The 21,174-nt window shown below is 37.2% G+C and overlaps 1 protein-coding gene across 1 annotated transcript in view; it reads left to right on the top strand.

Moving 5' to 3' along the window:
* The window catches only part of CUBN (cubilin), a 237,059-nt gene that overhangs the window by 201,231 nt on the left and 14,654 nt on the right, over nt 1-21,174 (top strand). Inside the window, 1 exon segment of the mRNA XM_033100508.1 lies at nt 16,357-16,565. Coding sequence (XP_032956399.1) covers nt 16,357-16,565 — 209 coding nt within the window.

The following is a 21,174-nucleotide window of genomic DNA, read 5'->3' as shown; positions in this document are numbered from 1 at the left end:
AAAAATAGCACCCCAGTTTATTCGCACTGCATGTGAGAAACAATTATCTATATAAAATCAACTCAGGACTTTGAATCATTTAACATACAAGGCAGTTAATCAATCCTCTGGGTATCTATACTCATAGCATCGGTGGCACAGTCTAACATAGTTTATATTTGACTTTGTGAAGTGTTTTGATTCTTCTATTTGAATATAGATGTGATTAGTGTTCTGAAAACAAACAGCTCACCAAACAAATCCCCATGCTCTGAAGTCTCACAGAGACCTGGGATGTTTTCTACGATAAAAATCCTGACTTACTGTTCAAACTCTTTCTTTCTCCTTACCCCATGCTGTGGATAACTTCATCCCTCCGAGTCAAAGCAGAGCTCACCTCAAACTTCTTCTCATTTGGCCTGATTGTGTGTGTGTGTGCATTTCTTCAGGGAAGCAATTGGACTCTGCGCTTTGAAGGCTTCCCCACAAACAGCAGACATCACGACCAATTATATCAGAAAGTCACTTTGCCACCTACCCAATGTAGCTGTATCAACAGTATCTTGAAAGCAAGTCTCTCCGGCAGAGAGAGACTGTCACCTTAATGGAATTGCCTACGTGAAATGGCATACAAAACACACGAGGCTGTTTTCAAGGAAACATTAATTTTCCCTTGCAGATTGTTTTTGTACAAAAGAACTCATGGAGTCTTGCCCTTAGCCCAGCCTTTAGAATCAAATGGCATATATTTACATTTGTTCTTGGTTCCCGCTTTCAAGCTGTTTTTCTTTTCCCTAATATATTCTCACATGACCGTTGAAATAGTCTTAAAGCACTCCACATGGTTGTCGTCGGCAGGACGCTTGCCAGGATAGCCCGTGTTCTCTAGCTTCGTTTAATTCCTGTGTTTTTCTGGGCTACAAAGGAGATACTTTTGGGCTTACTGTGAGGCTACTGAAGTAGCACAGAAGGAAAAAAAATCTTATACTGTCAGAGGCACTGCTCATCCACGAGCATCAGACACTTTCAGTCAATTACTGTTTTCCTCTGGTCACAGTTAGAGAAAAGGTGTAAGTGCCGAGAGCAGAAATAAAATTTCGTTACCTGCCAGCATTGTGCTGCCACTGCATTTCATGATGGTGACTTTTGCCTCTTTTTCATCTGTACAAACACCATCAGCCACTTGGAAATATTTCAGTAATTTTAAGTAATTTTTTAATGATAATTTTTTACTGAAAATCTAGGTGTTATGATTTTATATTGTATGGTGTTGCAACGCTTTCAAGACCGCACATATAAATTAGCAGATCATTCTGCATAACTTCATTTAATTTTGTTTTGTTTTGTTCTCTGTTTGTGATGAGGAAAAGGGGAGGAAAAATGAGAATGGATTTGAATTCTAGAGTTTGTATAAATGTTTAGTTACAGATCTGGATAAAAAACTTAGACTTAGCTGTTAAGATGCACACGTCATGACAACTGCCCTGTGTTTCCGGTAAAGCAACTTGTGGGACAGAACAGTGAATTTTTGTTTCCAAGGCTGTCAGTTCAGCCTGGAAAACAAGATCTTCACAGAGTAAACAATTCATGTGAAGAGGAGACCGTTTTAGTCCACAACATCTCAATTTAGCTTATCTTGATGAAAACACTAGAGTTTTGCAGTTTTGCTATTTAGGTTACGTACTAGGCGAGACTTTATAAACATGGGCTTTAACTTTTCAGAAGTTAGTAAAGAGCCGGCCCATATAATTATGTGATTCTTCAATAAACTCCTCGTGCATTTGTTATACTTGTATTGCTCATGGGTCAGAGCACATAGGGGGTACATATCCTTACTTTATTGCTAATTACTAACTATGTAGTGAAATTGGGTCTCCTTTCATGGAATGGCTGCTGTTAAGGGCCACGTGGTCGGATATCAGGGAGGGAAAGCAGAGCAGGCACTTGGCAAGAGCCGCTGTGTGACTGTAACGCGAGTCTGCCTTCCCCCTCATGCACTCCAGCACGTCATGAATAATTGATCCCTTGCAAAGTGATCATGCCGGGCCTTGGGGAATGACCTGCCAATCTGAGCATTTTTCTCCAGAGATAGCGTTCATCTGATTGTTAATGGTATCTGTGATCCCATAAAGTTTCAAAAGCCACCAGTTCTGCGGATTCGGCATGCTCCACAGTGCAGAATTGACACTTACAACTACCCTTTATTCTCGTAACTTCTGCTAGCTGAGTTTCTGCCCCTCCTTGACCACCGGGATCCGCCTTGGCCATGACCGTGCTTACTTACCGTACCACGCATGAAGCATTCCAGACTTGCAAGCGTGTTTTGAAACCAGGAAAGCCCCATATCCTCTTCCTCTACTGGTCTCATGACAGCGTGCTGCTCAGGCAGCCTATTTGTGACATGATTATCCCGTTAGACACCAAGCGTAGATGTAGGATTAGATCGGGGATTTCAAGTACATTTATAGACAGTGTAGTGCCACAGTCATTTCATGTGTTTTCTTAAGTAATATATTCTATAGCACTTTAGCTCAATGTCAGGGCAGAACACTGAACTTGGCCCAATAGGTATGAAGTTTGTAGGCATTTGGATCAGTGAGTGGCCAAGGAGAGAGTGAAGAGTGACACCTTCAGGACGGGAGGTCCTAGAAGGACAAGGCTGTCACCCTGGAGAAGATGGCAGTATCAGGGACAAGCTGACGCTAGTGACCAGATGTGCACTTCACCTATGGCTGTATATCCTGGACACGTGACTAACGCTCCTGGCCCCCTGTTGCCCACAGCTCATGTGCGGAGGATAAGGGCACTGTCTTCCTACACCCAGGGTATTTGCAGTATGAAGAATGAGTCAGGTGACATTAAGGTCAGACTCACAGACCTCTGCTGTGAGACAAAGGCAAAAATACCAAAGCACGTGTTTAACAAGGACAAAGTGACTCACAGTCTACAGGTGGAAACACGCCCACATGGGCGTGACCAGAAAGCAGGTGGCTGAGACCCAATGGTTAAATCATTGCCTGCCTGGTAACAGTGCTTTAGAAAAGTCCGATCACAGCTCTGAGCTCAATTTTAGACACTAAGAAAGATCAGTTTGAAGCATTACCCCTTTCTATCTTTTAAGAAGGTGATAGGGACGAAGTGGGTAATTCCTGTGAAGTACCATATGCAGAGACGTCAAAGAGGAAGACTGTTCGTATTAGAAAGTAATATTGAAGTCCTGGGTTTCTATAGGGTTCCATGACCCACCTGTCCTATCTCTAAAGTGAGGGAGGTGAGTGATGGGGAGCGTTGTCATTAACAGGACCACTTCGTGGTACAATAATTTCTTTCTAATTCACTTTGCACTGGAATCTAACCAGCAAACCCTAAAGTACATTTTATAACTTAAATCTGAAATCAAAAGCTAAGTTCCAATTATATTGTAAGGCTTTGCAGAGGCCTAGCACATAAATGTTACTCCATCAATACTGGATATATGAATGAATGAAAGAATAAGTGGATAAATTAGGCCTACTTCACAATTCCATGGTATATAATATATACAGCATGCTACGCATTATATTTTATCTAGATTTGCCTCACTCTCAAAAGGCAATCCTGGTTCATATAGTTCAGCTATTGCTAGGGTAGTAAGGTGGGCCATTTTCATCCTTAGCGAATTAGGAATACAGGATCAGACTCAACTTTCGAGACATGTCTGGTTCCGGATTTTTACCTGCTACCTTAACATCTGGATATTATCTCTCAAATGTGCAAAAGAAAGACAGGTGGCAGTGGTGGGAAGAAGTTGAGGGAGTTGAACAAAGGTTACCTTAGGGTATAAGATGATTAGAAAGGGAGACAGAGAAAGCTGATGAAACTGGGGCCCCAATGATGGAAAAATGCTTCTAGTTATTTTTTTCACAGTTTTGGTGTTAAGTTTGGACCTTGAGAGGCATTCTAAAATTCCGTAGCTAAACTATAAAAGAATAAATTTAAAAATTTTCAATGACACAATAAATATCAATGTGTATACAAACAGTCAGACAATTAAGTTCGCAAACTTTCCACCGTGTAAGCACACGGTGGAAAGTTCGTGAACTTAATTGTCTGACATTTGTATGTCTTGATGTACTTCTTAGCAGCCTGATATAAGCTACCAAACCACATTACTTCTAAAAGTACAAGTGCAATAAGAGTTGAATTATAGCTTGAATAATTTTATAAGTCACTGCTCAAACAGCTCTCAGTTTAGCAATAATGGGGGTATTACTCGAAAGCAGTGCTGTTTGTCTGTTCTCTTAATGACATTTGCTCCCTCTGATGAAGGCTGAGAATGAGATGAGCTGAAATTGTAGACCCATTTGCAGAAAACTAGACTAAGCTTATTTCCGCCCTTTTTAAGCCTTGTAACTTTCACTGGTGATTGGACTTCCCTTGGGAGCTGATGCCAAAGAGAAGGTTATCTGCAGTTTATCCTTTGTGGGTTTTACTGAAAAGGGTTTTTTGCTGAGCTGAGAATGTGGGAATACGATAAAGAAGCCAACAAATGCTTAGTTCACTGAAACCTCACAAAAGCAAGTAGACAGGAGTAAAATTCCAGATCAGCAAAAAGAAAAGAATGTTTTTTATTAAAATATATTCCAGCATCAGAGCCTGTGCTCCCTGGAATGACCCGATTGCCGCCCCTGCTCTTGAAGGGGGAGGCTGTTGGAAAATAAAACCAGATGGTACTGTGGAAACCAAGCTAAGTGATAAAGGTGAGGTCATGGTAAATTATAAGATAACATTTTGAAAACCATTCAAGTAAGCAAGAACTGGGAAGCAATTATTCGTCATAACTTAAGACATACCAGACCTCTTCAAAATGTAACCCAGTTTTGTCTCAGATAACTGGATGTTTTGGGTTAAATTGTTTGTCATTATCCTTATTCAGCTCTGCCTGGCTTTGGTGTTCCGAGAAGCATACAAGCAAATTATATCTGGTCAGCAGTAAACATTTAAAAAAATTCTTTGGCTGTAAATTGGTTGTTTAGAAACAAAACATTATGAGGGCAATAGGACTGTATTCTTCTCTTTGTTCTGATATATATAAAAAATATCTGTTAACTTCGTGTGGTAGCTTTGTTTTATGTGCACTCCCAAGTAAGACTTGTCACAAAATTCCAGGGCACACCGATAATGACGCCCTGTCACTGAGCACCTACATGACGCACTTTATATGGATTATCTCATCTAACCCTCACAACTACCCAAAAGAGAGGGATTATTCCTTTCACAAAAGAGGAAATAAGAAGTAAAGAGACTAATTTGTCTGCAGTCAAAAGGTTCCTAAGAGGTAAAGACGAGCTTTGAACCAGCTTGGCCTGTCTCCCAAACTCGTGGTTTTCCTAATCAGCCCATATCACCTCTGTCGTCATCAATAAATTTACCCAGGGACAAAGAGAGATTATGGGGGAATTTTCTGAGAAGCAAGCCATTTCTTTTCTTACTCTTTGGGGTGGATAGAGTTACTTTTCTCCAGTTTTTTGTTCTCATTTGACACTCTGCTTTCTATTAGTAGCACTCCAGTTTATACCGAGTCCCAAATAGTATATTTGCTAATATCCTATTACTATGTAAATATGGCACATAACTATAGCAGTCACTGTTTCCTCCTTTTCATAAGGAAAGCAAAAATATATATTTTAATAAAATATACTATTTATAAATAGAATAATTATATATTTATAATTATAAATATATATAAGTTATATTAATACTACTTATATTATATAATCTATATTATAACTTTGTATTATAAAATAGTTATATAAATGTTTATATTACATAATTATAATTTATATATTATATTATATTTATAATATGAACATTATATATTTACACAAATATATAGTATAATATATTTTATAATATATTTATATTATAAACAGTACTTATACTTACAAATAGTGTTATAATTGTACATGTAATATATATGCCCATATATACATATAATAAATAATGTATGCATTGTATAATATATAATATATTAACATAATATATAATATATACATTTGCAGTAATAGCCTATTATCTTTCTGATATTGACAGATAAATGTCATATCTCTCTTATCGACTTTGCATGGCATCATGGTAAAGAATTAGCGCAGTTAAATGTGGAATACAATTGCATTGGAATATAAGAATAACGAATTTCTATATAACAAAACACTCTAGTCCCAAATTATGGCCTTCAATTTAGTAATATTCCTTACCACAGGATTCTAACAAAATGAAGGAATTTGGACATTTATTTTAATGCTATAACCCTGATTGGTATTCTTATCATATACTTTAGCTTACAAATTGGAGAACTAAGTCACAAGGAAATTAAGTGACCTGCCAAGGTCACACAGCAAGTTTTCAGCAGAATTGGGAAAGTAATCCCTGTCCACAGAAAAATACTACCACCAGAGGAGTAAAAGTTGAAATATCGATAGAAGTGCACAACCTAGTATATCAAAGCGAACAACAAAACGATTTCATGTCCTTGTTTAAATATTAAAAAGCTGTTGAATACTTGGTCTGGTTTTACGAATTCCACATCTCCTATGTTGCGACCTATTTTATGACTAATAGCACATTGCTATTAATCCTGCTTTCTCTAAACAGAACATTTTTAAATTTTGATAACTTTTGATTTTGTAATTGCCAATGTTGAGTAATGTTTTACTTCTTTAAATAGTGCTGCTGCACCTAATGTATCCTGAATTTTACAAATTATTTATTAAATTTACTCTGCTGAAATCTAATACTAAGAGATTAAATTTTCTTAAGTAACAGAGCTAACATTCATCATGGCAACTTTTTAGCTAAAGAAGCATTTTCCTACTAAAACACAACTCCCTGGGCAGCATTTTAAATATTTTAGTGATATTTTTATTGTTGTTCTAATATTTTTTTTTACAGTTAAATATACCACAAAGTCAACTAAATTAGCTTTAATAGCAGGTTAAGACATAGAACCAAAAAGTCATTTTGTTAAAAAAAAATTTATATTTATATATACATGCACATACACATAATGTGTTTATAATATAGGAACAACCTTATAAATCAAGAAATGCATTTAATTTCAAGAATTCCCCCTATAAACTTAAACTAGAAAGCGAAAATCCATCTAATAACTATTTATATTTTTTATTCATTCCTTCATTGTTTATTCAACAATATTCACCAGCTACTTATTATGCAGGCAATGAGCTTTTCTTTGGGGATACAAAGATGAATTCAACAAAGTCCCTATTCTTGAGAAGTTCACACAAGTAGAAGAGTCAGCAGATAATTATAAATTCGGTAGAACTGCTTTTGACAGACACGTGCAAAGAAGAGTGCAGGCAGAAAAGAAGGAACCTATGGTACTTTGGTGTTGAGTGAAGAGAACAGAGGATTGTGAGAGAAAGCATCACAAGAGTTAAACTCTGAATTATAGTGTAAATGGTTAATAGCGCAAGCTCTGGAGCTAGACTACGTGCGTTCAAACCCAGTTCTTGTACATCCCAACAAATTTGACCTTGGACAATTTACATGTCCTCTATGTCTTGGTTTTTTGTCATCTGTAAAATGGGCACACTAATAGTAACTACCTCATAGGACTGCGGTATGGATTAAACTAACACATTCCTGGCACCCAGTTAGCATGCAGTGAATTTGAGCTATAAATAGTATTGACTTGGAAGAGTGAGAAGGCATTGGTTGAGAAACAAATATTCTATGGGGAAGATAAAGCACCTACAAAGATGCATCCCATTTCAGAAGCTACAGATTGACCTGCACATTGTTTGGTAATGCTTTGGGGTATAAAGTGGAGAAGATCAATAGGAGCTGAGACAGAGATAAGTGGAGGGCTCTGTCTCATATGCAAAGGGGACCATTGATTTTTTTTGAGCTGGAGAGAGCTACAGCCTAATTGGATTTGTTTTCGAAGGCACATTCTTGCATCTGTGAGGACGATGTTTTGAAGTAGGGGCTGCATTTCAGACAGGAAAAATTTAGGAAAGTATTGCAATAATTAAGGCCGGGGGTGATAAAAATAGGGACAATGTGAAAATAAAGAAGGGGGTTGAAAGGAGAAATATTTAAGTTGTACAGTCCAATCAGCGGGACACAGTAGTATTTCATCAAGGCAGTGAGGGAACATGGGGAAAAATGATGATCCTAAGGGTTCTGGACAATATTTTGTGATAGCACTATCCAACGGTAAAATTGCTAGACGAGGGCCAGGTTTTATAGGATAAATAATAATTTTAGTATGGAGAATTTGGTGCCATCCAGCTAATGTTTAGTAGTCAGCTATGAGAATTAGAAGCTTAGTACAAAGGTCTGGGTTAGAGTTTTGTTCTTTTTTACTTTGAGGAAATGTAATGTAGCACATCTACATTTCAAATTATTATATCTTGGTGAGTTGACTCATATCATTCTGCATATCCTTTTCTTATTTGTTTTTGTTTTGTTTTGTTTTGTTTTGCATATCCTTTTTTAATGCTTCTTACCCCGATGTCCACTTTCTCTGATGTCGGATTGCTTCCCTAGGTTTCTCTCAATTCAGTTTGCATGGTATGTTTTTCAACCTCTCCACTTTCAACCTTTCTCTATCCTAAAAAATGTATTTGGGTTTTGCTTTGCTTTGTCTTTCAATTGGAGAATTTAATATGTTTATGGAGAATAAAATTATTAACGTTGTTGGATTTAAATAGACCATTGTACATAGTGCTTGGACACTGTTCCACCTGTTATGTTCCTTTGTTGCCTTTTTTTAATTGATCAGTTTTTATTATTCCCTTTTTAAAACCATTACTTAGATATTCTTTTACTCTCTTTTTAGTAGTTATCTTAGAAGTTACAATATTCTACCTTGACTCATTAGAATCTAATTTAAAATTAGTCCTTTTACCACTTTATGGTACGTGCAAGGACCTTAGAACCTTTTAAATCTATTTGTCCACTTCCTGCCTTTTGTGCTACTAATTTTAATTATATTAATTCTACATATATTTTAAGCACATCAAACATGTTTATTATTTTATGCATTTAGTAAATATGTATACTTACCATTGTTGTTTATTTCTTTCTGAATTTCTATGCTTCTATATGGAATCTATTTCTTTCCTTTTGAAGAACTCCCTTCAGAGTTTTTTTCATTTATTGCAAATCTTCTGGTAAAAACTTTTCTTGGTTTTTGTTTTTCTGAAAAACGCTTTATTCTGTCTTAAATTTCATAGACTATTTTCTCTGAATATTGGATTATAGGTTGGCATTTACTTTTATTCAACACTTTAAGATGCTATTCCATTGTCATCTGGATTCTATCATTTTGGTTAGAAAGTCACTGTAGAGTCCATTCTGTGCTATCCATACTTGGGGACCTTCAACCCTGGTCATCCTACTGTAGAGTGCTATACTCTGCAATGAGCTATAACTCTGTGTGTGTGTGTGTGTGTGTGTGTGTGTGTGTGTGTGTGACTATTTTGGCCAGGATTATCCAGTGATAATGTGCTTTTAATTTGCATTTCCCTAACGGTGAACACTTTTCATGTGCTTTTTTTTGGTCGTATGTAACTCTTGATTGCTGAAAAACTGTTCATATCTTTTGCCTGTTTTGTAATTGGATTATTTGTTTTTGCTATTGGATTTTGAGAATTCTTTATATAGTCTCAATAGTAGTCCTATGTGGTTTACAAATATTTTCCCCCAGTCTATAGCTTATTTTTTAATCCTCTTAACAGGACTTTCTTAGAACAAAGGTTTTTCATTTTGATAAAGTCCATTTTATCAGTTTTCCTTTTGAATATTGCTTTTGGTGTCAAGTCTGAGAACCCTTTGCCTGTCCTGAGGTTTCAAAGATTTCTCCTCTGATTTCTTATAAAAGTGTTATGGTTTATATTTTTCATTTTATGTCTATGACCCATTTTGAACTAATTTTTGTTCAAGGTCTGAGGTTTAGGTTGAAGTTAATTTTTTTTTTCTTCTGGATGTTCAATTGCTCTAACACCATTTATTGAAAAGGCTATCTTTCCTCTATTAAACTGCTTTTGCACCTTTGTAAAAAAAATCAGTTGGGCACACTTGTGGAGGTCTATTTCTGGGTTCTCGATTCTATTTCATTGATCTAGGTGTCTAACCACCACCAATATCACACTGTCTTGATTAGTACAGCTATATCGTAAGGCTTAATATAAGGTAGACTGATTCCTCTTACTTTATTCTTTGTCAAGATTGTTTTAGCTACTCAAGGGCCTGTGCCTTTACATATAAATATACAAATAAACTTTTTTATGTCTATGGAAAAATCTTGCTGGGGTTTTGATAGAACTTGCATTATATCTGCGCATCAATTTGAAAATAACTGGCATCTTTACTATGTTGAGTCTTCCAATCCCTGAACACATGTGTCCATTCATTTAGATTTTCTTTGATGTCTTTCTTTTATCATTTGGTAATTTTCAGCGTGCAGATCCTATGTATGTTTCATTGTATATACCTAAATATAACATCTTCTTTGAAGCAATTGTGTTTTTAATTTTGATTTCCACATATTCATTGTTAGTATATAGAAATGTGGTTGATTTTTGTGTATTGTTCTTCTATCCAATTTTTCCTAAACTCACAGTAAGTGTTCTAGGAATTTTTGTACAGTTTCTTTGGAGATTCTCTACATCTGCAAATAGTGGTAATTTCATTTCTTCCTTTCCAGTGTATATATATTTTTCCTTGCCTAGTACACTGGCAAGAATTTCCAATACTATGCTAAGTAAGAGTAGTGAGAAAAAAATATTCTTGCTTTGTTTCTAATCTTGGGAAGAACGCATTTAGTTTTTCACCAGTAAGTAGCAAGTTAGCTGTAGAATTTTTGTAGATTTTTTTTATCAAGTTGAGAAAATTCCCTTTTATTCCTGGTTTGCTGAGAGTTTTTATCATGAATGCTCAATGGATCTTATCAAATCCTTTTCTTGCATCAATTAATAAGATCATATCATTTTGCTTAGAAAATCATTTTTAAAATTTCAAAGTTGGCAAGGATTATCCTCATGAAATGCCCTGGGACTAATGATACATGCATATGGTGGTTTCAATAATACCTAAATAATGCAAAAAAATTAATAAAAGATAATAATAAAATTATTATCCTGAGCTCTTTATAAATTACATTCCTCTTTTTCTAGCGACTGTAGCTACTGATTAGCTGCTGAAATTACTTTTCTTTTAGTAAATTACCTTTCTTTTAATACTTTAGTTTTATGCTTCCCAAATATTACCAGACTAAATAAATACACATTCTAAGTTAAATTAGGCTGGGTCTCAAATTAGGATATCTAAAATAAGTCAAATCGAATGATGTTACCAAAAATAAATTTAAAAAATCCCAGACAATTCATTACAAAATTCCTGAAGGTTTTTTTCTTACGTAACATAAATATGATACCTAAATTGTTGTACATGTTTAAGGTTAGGGATTAGAATAATGAATCCAATTTACTTTTAGAGAAAAAAGACAAAACAGGTTCATCTGGAACCTAGTTGCATTTTTTTTATCTTTATTAAATTTGTTGGGGTGACACTGGTTAGTAAAATTATGTAGTTTTCAATTTCTATAATACATCATCTGTATATCGCATTGTGTCTTCTCCACCCAGAACCCAGTTGCATTTCGAAAATGAATTCACTGTTTTAGGGTAGTTGTAGACTCTGGCTCTGAAAATCACATCTCTCTGATTGGTGCACCCCCATTTCCCGAAGGCACCAGTTTTAAATGCTTTTATGTCCTGCTTCTTGCGCTTCCTTCAGCTACAACGTAAAGCTGAAGCTGGCTCACTAGAGAATAGGGAGATGCCTGCAGTCAGGCCAATTTATATCATAATTGCGCCAGCCATTCACTATTTGTCCGAGTAGTGGTTGTCCAGAGATGGACGGATATCCTATCCAGAAGACCTCAGTAAAATGTCAGCCACATGTAATGTCAGCCACAAAAATGTCAACGCTCAAGATAGCTATTTAGCAATGTCTCTGACTCCACTAAAACCTGCAAGATGTTTTCTGTTAGATAATAATGCTATTTCTTACTTTGTCAGATTTATCCCCAGCTTGAACTTCACTCTGAAGTTGAATATGATTGGAGAGAAATAATTTAGGATTCAGTTACTGATTTTTACTTAAGTACAGCTCGACCCAGATCTCACTGCTTACTATGGGTTTATATCGCCAATATTTCTTTAGTCAAACATTTTCTTTCTTGGAAGAAGCTCTCTTGTAGGAAGTGTTTCCAATTTGGGGAAGAAGGTTAGAGTGACATTCGTTCTTGGTTCTTGAGCACAGGGAGTGTCATTACTGAGAGCTTCTGACGCAACTTGACTGATGGAGGAGGTGCTAATTGATGGGAGTTTGCTGGATGGTAGAAAATTGTGTAGTAATGAGGAAGATGATGGATTTATGAGCTAAACAACATGTCAAGGTTGAGGTGTTAGAGTCGTTTCTTAAAAAAAGGAATTTAAAAATATCAATATAGTAAATAAATATTATTTTCTTATGTATGAAACTATTTCATAATCACCAAGTTCTCCCTTGTTCTTCCCATTTCCTCAGCTGTTATTGGAATATAGAATTGATAACATGTCAATAGTACTTTTTGGTAAAGAATGCTTCTTTTATTAATATTCATCTTTATATTTCCCCAGATGCATATGTTGATGTTTCCATTTTTCCATAGGAGTAGCAGAAGTGCAGAGCAGTCGTACTATGTTTAAATATAAAAGTGGGGGAATCAGAGGTGTTATAAACATTTCCTGTACCATACAAACACCAAAAGGTGTTTGCTCATAAATACTGCATTTACTTCAATCATTGGACTGCTCACTCATATAATACGATGTTTACACATATAATATTATTTACATTTATATATAATAGGAATTAAATAATTTACTCATATAATGGTATATTTACTTCAATTATTTGAAGATTCTGGCCATGAGTATCTGATGATAATGTTAGTTCCTCATTTTCTTTATTCTGTGTATATATTTTAAGAATTAAGCCATGTGCTCTATTGCAGTTTGATAACTCAAACAAGCTATTCGTCAGCGATGGCCACAATAATGCTACATAACAAACCATCCAAAATTCAGTGGCTGTACCTAGAGCATTTCTCTACCACTTATATGTCTGCAGACTGGGTTGCCTGCCCGTGTTGCAGGCTGCAGGTTCACTGTGCTTGGCTCTAGGGTTCAGGTTGGGTTCAGGTCTGCTCTGCATGGATCCACTTTCTCTCTCACCAGCAGTTACCTGGGGCACAAACTCTTGGGGGTCACAAGAGGACAAAAGGCCGAGGAAATAAACATAAGCCACTGAAGGCCTCTTTCCACTTCATGACCACTAGCACTCAACATCTAAAACAAGTCATATCGCCAAGCCTAACATCAAGTGGACAGAAAAATATCCTCTGCCCATGCTAGGGCACAGCGGAGAGAGGAACTGAAGACAGAGGGACTGAAGCATTAAGCATCATTCAACCTACCACTCAGTCTATGCCATACATGCCAACGACACATGGGTGCTTATCTGGGATTCTCTGGAGGGAGGGTGGCTCTGTCTTATGACATCATCATCAGTAGTAGTAGTAGTAACAGCAGTAGTAGTAACAGTAGTAGTAACAGCAGCACTAGTAACAGTAGTAGTAGTAACAGCAGCAGTAGTAACAGTAGTAGTAGTAACAGCAGCAGTAGTAACAGCAGTAGTAGTAACAATAGTAGTAGTAACAGCAGTAGTAGTAACAGTAGTAGTAGTAACAGTAGTAGTAACAGCAGTACTAACAGCAGTAGTAGTAACAGCAGCAGTAGCAACAGTAGTAGTAGTAGCAGCAGTAGTAGTAACAGTAGTACTAACAGCAGTAGTAGTAACAGCAGCAGTAGTAACAGTAGTAGTAGTAACAGCAGTAGTAGTAACAGTAGTAGTAGTAGCAGCAGTAGTAGTATCGTATAAAAAATGTATATAATGACATTTACGATGTCCAAGTGCAGTTATCATTCTGTTCCTATTAACTTCTTAGTAACAAAATATATAGCTAGAATTTCTAAAAATCGCATTTAGTTTTGGAGCTAATGTATTGATAGAATAAAGCTCAGCAGCACCGTTTTCCTGTGTATAAACCTCCAACACTTCGTTGCCTGTTGCTACCTCCAGCCCAGACCATGGCAGTGTCCTCTTACCTGGCTTCATCCCCTCCAGTCCCATTCCCTTCCCTGTAAATGCTACTACATGTAAAAGATACATTTTTAGATCAGACTTGACTAGAAAGCGTGTTCCGACCCTGCCACTCCTCTGATCTGAAACGTGTCATGTGGTTCTCCATTATCCGCAGAATAAAATCTAAAGGTCCAATTCAATAATTTGGCATTTCAGGCCCTCCATAAAATAGCCTGTCCTGTTTCCCAGTGTTACTTCTCATTCTTCTTCTTCATGTGCAATATTGTTTTCACCAACAGAATCATGCTTTCCTGTGCATATAATGTAAATTCTTGTCCACTTCATCTTTGGTTATGAGGTTCTTGCAACCTGGAATTGCCATTACCAGACTTATGTCTACATGGTCTCATCCTATTTATCCTTTAAGACTCATATCAAATGTCACCTCCTCCTTGAACGTTCTGTCGTAGCTCAAAGTAATCTCCCCTTCTTGCAAAACTCACAAGACTTTCCTGCCTCTTTTATGGCACCTATCAGTTTCTAAATTGTACCATCATTATTTATCTAGATCCTGTCGCTGCTATTGGACTACCATTCATCTTTTCCCACCTCAATACTAATTACGTGTCCATGAATATTAAAACATTATTAAATAAATCAATTTATCTCATTAATACTGTAATTGCTCTTCTTTGTTATGTATGTCAACAAGTTGAAGTGGTTTCCTTAAGTAACAGGCAGTCGACACTGAAATACGAGCTGTGCAAACACCAATCCTTTTTTAGTTTGCAGGCCTGTTAAACAGGAAAAGAATTATTAGCGATAGGTAGGTAGTTCAGTTCTGTGCCTCGCTGTGGTTTCAGGGTAATTTTTTCCTAGATATCATCCACGGATATATCAGGGACTGGGCCTTTGGAAGCATTTCAGCTCCAGGTCTGACTATGCAAATAATGTATTTTGACCTGACTTAGAAGCTATGTCTAGGGCAGTCTGACTTACTAAATAATGCATCTATCCTGAAAAATGCTCTGCACAGTTGATACCCTTGCATCCGAGGAGGGTTGCCATCCTTCACATTTCCTGCAAGCTCCAAGGCCGAAGTCTTAGCACCCCCTAATGTTGAAAGCAGCTCTCTCACTGTTAACAGCTAAATAAAGGAGAAAAATAGGTGAAGGTGATGACTGAAATTTAACTCTGGAACTAGTGATGATCTCTATTTGTGTAGAACACAAGTTTTATGAACATTACTTTGGGCACCTATTTAATCCCTAGTCCCGTAGGGCTATTTTGAGCTGAATTCATCCTCATTGTTTCTTTGGAAATTGTCAATAAGTTTTTCTTCCTTTGATGTTCTTCTTACATTCATTTCTGAGGCATTGAGTTAGGCTGTAGAGTGGACGAAACTAAGTCCAATGTTCTGAGGATTTTTCGTTTTTTTTTTTTCGTAGTAGACCATTTCGTCATCTTGAGAGTATTTTTAATCTCTTTTTATTTCTCTCATTTTACGCTGAATTTCAAAGTTTTTATTGCAGAGGACTTTTTTCTTTAATAAGGTCTTCTTTAGTTTTCCATTCTTTTTGAGAAAGGGAAAAAAATCAAATATGGAGTGGTTTAATATAAACTGACCTGTAGTGTTAAAAAACTCTCACCATCATTCTAATAGATAATTTAAATAAAAGGTTTGTTGGGAGCCAATTTTCTTGGAGTGTTGGATAAATTCCTCATAAATTCAATTTTCAGTGGGATAGTGTTCATAAAAGCAGAACATAAAAGTAAAACATGCTCACAATTCCCACCAGTTTTATTATGCAAGCTACTTTATTTTTCTCTAGAATTGGATTTCTCAAGGATAGAAAAAGCTTCAATAAATCACACCGGCAGTTCTAAAAATGCACATAGAGCAAATCTGGTTACTCATTTTTCTAGGCAGCTCTGTGTCAGTGAGAAGGGGGCTGAGGGGGTCGTGAGAGAAGTGGAGAGGAAATCTGTAATGAAGACGCTAGGGAAGCAGCAACAACAGCTGCAGGAGCCCACTGGAGCTCAGTGAACAATCTGATACTGTTTCTAAAACTGTAAGAGACAGTAGGAACAACGTGATTTTTAAAAGCCTCCACGTACAACTTAATTAAGACCTGTGCTCTTCGGTTGGCATGACGATGAGTCTTTGTTTTAACACAGGACCTCAGCAAGGATGTGGTGGCTCTCTGACCGGTTCAAATGATACCTTTGCCTCTCCTGACGCTGATTCAAATGGCAGATACGACAAGAATTTAAACTGCGTGTGGTTCATAGTTGCCCCTATAAACAAACTAATCAAACTCACCTTCAATACATTTGCTCTGGAGTCAGCATCTGTTTTGGGAAGATGCATCTATGATTATGTGAAGGTAAGGCTATTTTATTTCTTAACCGAGTCTTCTAATCCAGACTTTTATATGGTGTACTCCACTTTACACCATACAGGAAGTCCTGAAAATTGTATCACTTATACTTAACATGACCTATTCTTCAAAGACATAACGCATAATATTACAGACACTCTATCTTCATTATCAAATTAATCTTTACTGTGGATGACTCAAAAACCTTTGTGTGGCTTCTAACATCAGTTTTAAGCTTCACTGCTCGTCCATGTCTTGTAACGGGATCATTTGTGCGGAGATAGGTTGTGTGGAAAGAGATACTCAGAGGACCTTTGAGCACATACAGGATTTATATACAAATCCTGTAGATAAATAATCACCCCTTCATTTTTCTGCTTTTAGAGTTTATATATTTACTTTCCGTGTTTTTACGTGTGGAAAATATCTTAGTTCTAAAAGTTCATAAAAATAAATCAAGAGACTTTTCTGCTCAATTTTTAATGACTCTTTAATATTAAATTATTGTACCTATCAGGCTATATGAATTTCTTTCTTTTTTTTTTCTTTCTCTTTTTTTCTTTTTGGTTTTTCTTGTTTGGGGCTCTATGAATTTAGATTAAAAATTCTAAGTAGTATGAAGCAATATACACTAGTACGTTCTTGTTGGGGGGAACAATGAGTATGGCAAGATTTCTGACCATGAGAAGGTTAACTCTGATTGCAAAATTATGGGATGGCATATGCAAATCAACAATAAGCAATTCAGGACAGCCAATATTTAAGTGCCATGTAATGCACTGGATACGGACTTGAAGCAAAGTTAAACTTGAAAAGGAGGACATTTTATAATAGTCTGGTGTGAACAAGAAAGACTTCATAGAGTGAGGGAAAGCTTATTCAAGTCAGGAGAGAAGGCATTGTAGTCAAAGTGAACATAAAAAAAGGCACAGAAGTTGGAATGTGCTTGCTCTTGAAAGACTGAAGGGGCTGGCTTTATTAGAGCAGAACACCACTAAAGAGTAGCAAGAAATAAGATTGTCTCCGTGGAGCAATGCCCAGATTACAATGGATCTTAAAACACAAAGTAATGAATTTCGATTTTATGCAGTTGAAAAGAAGGAGTGATTGCAGGATTTCCGATGAGTGATATGCTCAGAGCAGAATTGAAGAAAGAAGACTAATCTGGAATCAGCACTCAGGGTGGATTGTCAGGGGGAGAGTCTGGAATTAGAACCCCAGGAGGAGGTCACCTTTACATCAAGAGGGTACCAAGATGGTCGAGATGACAATCCTGGTACAAGAGAAACTTCTAAGTTCAAAAATCGTGTTACCTTTTAAAGAAATTGTTTTCTCATTTAAACAGGAGAGAAAAAGTCATAGATGGACTACACACTCGAGCACTTAGTTATAATATACGCTGTCTTACATTTTCACTGTGATAAGCGCCAACCCTAGGAGAGCAGAAGAATGTCAGTGCTATTAGAGACCACGCTTTTGTAAGAGAAGGGGTCCAGGTTGGGTGATGCAGTGCAGACAGGTGGCATTGCCCATGGGCAGAGGATGAAAGGGAGCTCCAGCAAGTCGACAGCAGCACGGAGAGAAAGGAGACAGAAAAAGAGCATGTCTGAAATCAGAAGAAAAGGTGCTTTCTCTGAGGGGGAGCTAGCAAGCCAGGGTCCCACTCAACTCCAGGAAAGGTTCACAGTGAGAGCTGGAGAACAAACGACAAGAAACACGATTCATGAAAAACAAAACAAACAAAGCACAAAACACAGGAATAGTGAGCGTAGTGTCACTGAAGTCAAGGGAGAGTCTTTAACGGAGTGTGGGTGGTCAATACGATTAAATTGTAAATTAGAGGCCAGGAAAGGTTAAGGTGAAGGAAAAAAACTCACTAGATTGGATGACAACCATTTAAATAAAATATTGGCCCAGAAGCTGGATCCGAGGGAGTTCATGAAACACTAGAGATAACAAGAAATGCCAGTTCAGGTTGAATTCTTCTTTTCTGAAATGAGACCAGCGTGGCCAGAGCAGCCGTGAAACTGATGTTTAAGACCGTTTGAGAGATACTCTGATGTTACAGACAGGTAATAAGCTTTGGAGATAGATAACGTGGATTCAAACCCAGTTTTGCCACCTGACAAATTTCAGCATCCTCCTGATTCCTCACCACAGTGTCAGCATTAAAAAACAAACAAACACATCACATAATCATACTTACCTTGCAGGGCTGTTTTGAGGATGAAGATAATGCCTGCTAGTGTTCAGCACTGTGCCTGACATATAATTTGTAAACAAATTTTTTTCTTTCTTTTTCCGCCTTGTGTAATCCCAGATGGGCATGAAGGCTGTGCAATTGGCTTTTCTTGAAATATTAAAAATAATTGATTTACAGGTACATTATTATAAATATAAATTCATGTGGGGTGCTTTGGGTGTGGCCCTGCTAGGAGGGTTGATAGGATTTATTCTCAAGATCCATTTCTGCCACTGTGACTTGATAATGTCATTAAAACAACTGGTAATTTTCTGAATTTCCTCAAGTTACCTAGGATAGAAATACCAATACTGAAGACAAGCAGTCATTTTCCAGCTCCAAAATAAAACGTCCTTGTTTTAAAAGAAGAAATTCTGTTCAGATGTACTCTTATTTGCCTTCTCGGGAAAGCAATTTCCCTCACCTGGCAACTTCTTCAGCTTCTACTAAATTGGCAGATCAAAGAACAATCCTCCTTGTAATGGGAAGCCTGCAGGTCTTTTTATGAAAGAGATTCTCTGTGATAAATGGGACATTTGATTCCTTTTAGATTGTTTCTTAGATATTATAATCAACTCACTTTTTAGAAAAGCTAATTTAATTCAATTCTGTAGGTAGACATACAAGGGAAAACTTGCCAATTCCATTTTTTTCATTTCGTAATCATACCACTGTTGTTTTTGAACGGGTTGACTTGGAAAGTTGTTAAGACACGTAGTGTTTCACTGAGTGGTTGCTGTTGAAATTAACATCATATCCATTCCATAAGGAGTCACGTGGCATGATTTTGTGCTGAACATCGTACTCCAAGGAGAGAGTTAAAAATACAGTCCGTCAAGGAGCTATAGGGTGAGGAGACCAACATGTGAGCGTATAAATGACTCCACAACATGACAAAAATGATAAATATGAACAATGTAGGAAAGGAGAACAGAAGAGAGAACGATTGGTGTCATTTGGGATCAGGAAGGGCTTCCTAGATGGGACAGCTGAGCCAGGCTCTGGGGGGTCACAAAGGCGTGCTTCCTGTGGGAGTCCGGCTACCAAAGAGAGGGGGGCACAGAGGGGCTGCGAGCTACGTAGAGCGTGCCTAGCTCCTCAACACTTACGAGGACTTAAGTCCCTCCTCTGTGGTGAGCAGTGAGTGAAATGGCAGAGAGGGCTCAGACCTGACACCCACACTGACAGTTCTCTGCTAGGCAACATGGAAGAAGCAGAAAGGAGATGGCTCCTTCCTAATGTTACCCAACTCCTACACAGCCCAGTCCGTGCCTGTTTTAACAGCCACTAGTTTGTAACGCTTCCTTGGCCATCTGAAGGGACTGTCATCTATGCTACAGCCTGCTTATATGCAGATTTCAAAGATATCAATATAACGAACTAACTGCAATCAAAAGGAGAGTGAAAAGTATATAAAATAGTGCAGATTTCAACATGTAAATGCCCTGACACAACTATGCTAAGTAACATGATAAAGGAGTTAGATTCTTCTTATTTGGGGAAAGTGTAAATTTAATATGGGAGGGCTTTATTTGCAACTTCAATGTCATGGCGGTATCACCATCTGCCATTAGAATTTCTAAAATGGGGGAAAAACTAAAATAAAAAGTTCTAAAGAAAAACTCTTCCCTCGACTTATACAGTAATTGCATTCGTGGAAAAATTGGTGCCTATTAAAGCTGTGCAAAAATATTTTGTATGTATATACAGAGTGGATGTATGTTCTGGGATCAAATAATTATAAACAGTGTTTTTACACAAATATCTGGCAGGGCATTCACAAGTGACGTAGGGCATAGAACAAATCTTCGCTTTGCAGAATTGTCCTCTGAATTGTCGGATGGAATTCTGCCATGTGGCTTCTAAACGCTAAATGCCAGTTATAGCCCCAAATTATTGTGATAACCCCAAAAACACCACACTTCTGCAAAACACTCTCTAGAGGGTAGTACTCTTCTCACTGAAAACATGTGTCTTAACCCACTGGACTTAACCATTCAGTCTGTGGTCAGCCTCTGAGAGGAGGGGCTGTCCAACTCTGGGGAGACCAACCATCTATCAAGACATTGGGTTCCTAGCCTTATGAGGCAGTACCTATTCATTCACTCATTCATTCATTCATTCATTCATTCATTCATTCATTCAATAAATGTTCATATGAGCACCCACTATCTTTCAGTCACTGCTCCAAATACTGGAAAAGAACACTGGGATAAAATAATAATAATAATAATAGCATAAAAATTCCTGCATTGATGGAGCTGATTCTAATCATTGCTACTTGTGGCTCTTCCCAAGACCACTGACACCAGTATAACATTTTTCCTAAAAGATTCTGGAATGGATCAGAGTTCAACCCCAAACCTGAAAAAC

This window comes from Rhinolophus ferrumequinum (genome assembly GCF_004115265.2).
Source record: "Rhinolophus ferrumequinum isolate MPI-CBG mRhiFer1 chromosome 5 unlocalized genomic scaffold, mRhiFer1_v1.p scaffold_110_arrow_ctg1, whole genome shotgun sequence".
Taxonomy (NCBI): domain Eukaryota; kingdom Metazoa; phylum Chordata; class Mammalia; order Chiroptera; family Rhinolophidae; genus Rhinolophus; species Rhinolophus ferrumequinum.
This window is presented reverse-complemented; position numbering and strand designations above follow the sequence as displayed.